The sequence below is a fragment of the Ammodytes marinus genome (assembly GCF_949987685.1).
Source record: "Ammodytes marinus genome assembly, chromosome: 6".
Classification (NCBI taxonomy): domain Eukaryota; kingdom Metazoa; phylum Chordata; class Actinopteri; order Uranoscopiformes; family Ammodytidae; genus Ammodytes; species Ammodytes marinus.
The window spans coordinates 1,910,781-1,913,280 of record NC_137235.1 but is presented as its reverse complement, the minus strand read 5'-3'; the positions used below and the strand labels follow the sequence as shown (position 1 = coordinate 1,913,280).

At 35.0% G+C, this 2,500-nt stretch overlaps 1 protein-coding gene across 1 annotated transcript in view; it reads right to left on the bottom strand.

Annotated features, from left to right (window-relative positions):
* The window catches only part of cyth4b (cytohesin 4b), a 21,185-nt gene extending 20,216 nt beyond the window's left edge, over positions 1–969 (bottom strand). Inside the window, exon 1 of the mRNA XM_080029691.1 lies at positions 865–969. Coding sequence (XP_079885817.1) covers positions 865–883 — 19 coding nt within the window. The 5' untranslated portion in view covers positions 884–969. The remainder of the gene's footprint in view (positions 1–864) is intronic.
* Between the last annotated feature and the right edge of the window lie 1,531 nt (positions 970–2,500).

The following is a 2,500-nucleotide window of genomic DNA, read 5'->3' as shown; positions in this document are numbered from 1 at the left end:
ACGTATTGTGCAACGAAGCGCACACCGGCACACACACACAACATCTATAATCTTTATCCTCAATTTAATCAAATTTTTTGTTTTTTTAACCTGAAAAATATCCCAGTTAACACCCATTTAAAAGCTTGACACAGAGGAAAAAGCTTGAAACTTCTAACTAAAGATAGCAACTTCTGTTTTTATGTTAATGTCAGTTGTGTGTGAGCTCTGAGCGTGACTGTCTCTTCCCTATTTTAGTAGAGACACACTGTGCACTAATTCGACACAAGTTTCATATATAACTGAGAAGCGCTACACTATGAACTATGCACTTATAGCCTGAATATTAAAGAAATGCCTGTTCTAAGAAAGCAATGACACTGTATGTTAAACCACAAGAAATTACATGAATATATGATGTTTAATTATATATATTTTTTTGCACGTAGCTGTCTCTTAACTAAAAACGCTGGTTGCAGTGTTAGGAGATTGAAGTTATTGTTCCAAATACACATTATTTAAGACACAAATGTCACTGTTTCTAGTGTATTATGTGTCATGAAACCTATAGTGTGTCGATAGCCACTTATTAAGGCTCTAGTCTAAGCGAATACACAGCACATGAACATTGGCAGAATAGTGTTTTAGTTTGTCCATACCTCATCATGTATGAATGGACTAAAATATAATTGATGCAATAAATAAATAGTAAAAATAATTGATAATGTCATGTAAAAATGCCTTGCTAATCAACTTTAACTCTATATATATATTTTTTTTAAATAAGCCTGAATCAAAAATAAAAGGCATTGTGCATATCAACAACTAAATATGAATATGACAAAGAATTATTAAAAATAATAATAAGAGAAATACAGTTCTTACCCATCTGGCAATCAGTCATTTATATCCAAGAAAAATGAAAAAAGTTTGTCAGTAGCAAAAACGTTGCCGTAAAGTAGTGGAGTGGAGATATGAACAGGCGACCTCGACACACACACAGTGCAGTGACACTTGACTGAGGGAGACTGGCTCTTTAAACCACACCTCTTCCCCATCCATCACACAGTCAACATGACAGCAGTGTAAAGAGATTGTTGCACACCTCCCTCTCTCTCTCTCTCTCTCTCCTTTCTCTCTCTCTCTTTCTCCCTCTCTCTATCTCTCTTGAAGTCTCTCTATTCCTCTCTCTCTCTCTCTCTCTCTCTCTTTACCTCTCTCTCACTGTCTCTCTGTCTCCTTCTCTGTCTCTCTCTCTGTCTTTCTATTCATCTCTCTCTGTCTCTCTCTATCTCTCTCTACCTCTCTCTCTCAAAGTCTCTCTCTCTCTCTCTCTCTCTCTCTCTTTACCTCTCTCTCACTGTCTCTGTGTCTCCCTCTCTCTCTCTCTCTCTGTCTCTCTCTCTCTCTCCCTCTTTACCTCTCTCTCTCGCTGTCTTTCTGTCTCCATCTCTCTTTCCCTCTCTCTCTCCCTCTATCTCCCTCTCTCTACCTCTCTCTCTCTCTGTCTCTGTCTCTCTCTCTCGCTCTCGCTCTCTCTCCGTCAGTCAGACAGACAGAACCTCCTTCAAAATAAAACCATTACTGAATTAATTAGAATCACAATCAGTATCAGAATCCTTTATTGTCATTGTACAATGTATACCGAAATTTTAGCAGCATTCAAGTATACACACAAACACAAAATATAAAAATATAAAAGAGATTAGTCCATGAAGTGAAGCAATAGAAGAGTGAAGTGTATATTGTCATTTATAAAGTAAAGGAATAGTTCACCATTTTACAATTTTTGGCTTTTGGCCTCACTCTCAAGAAAAGACAACATAAACCATTAAAGTCTTAATTGAACATGGTTAAAAAAACAAAATAACAATACAAACATAAACAAAACAATTGAGCAATAAAAAAGGAAATAAATAAATTAAAAAAAAAAAAAAAAAAATGGGATCCTAAACAACAAATACATAACTCAAATAATATAGTTCATGTTCATTCCTGTAACTGTGTGCGCATTTTTTTTTTCTTAAGATTATTTATTGGCATGGTCAAGCTTTATTGGGCAGTACAGAGTTGACATCAGTGTAATGACAGAACCTCCTTCAAAATAAAAGGCATTACTGAATGAATTAGTCCATGAAGTGAATCAACCGTTTTCACCACTGTATATTTAATTTTAATTTTTTTTATTGTCAGTGTTTCCCTTTTTAATATGTAATCTTGTTTCTGTCTTTGATTGTTTTTTTTTTTTGTTTTCTTCTTATAAAGCCTCCTGTGGACAGGTGTTGAAAACTAGCATTTATGCTAATACACTTAAAACAATGCATCTGGTTCGTCCAATGATCATGTCCATGTCAAATGAAATATACAATACAGTAGAAAAGGCGTATATTGTCATTTATAAGTTAAAGTAATAGCTCAATGTTTTTAATGTTTAGCTTTTTGCGTCTCTCTCAAGAAAAGGTGACAGAAGCCATGCCTGTAACTGTGTGTGCATTTTTTATATAGAAATGGGCAAAGGTCG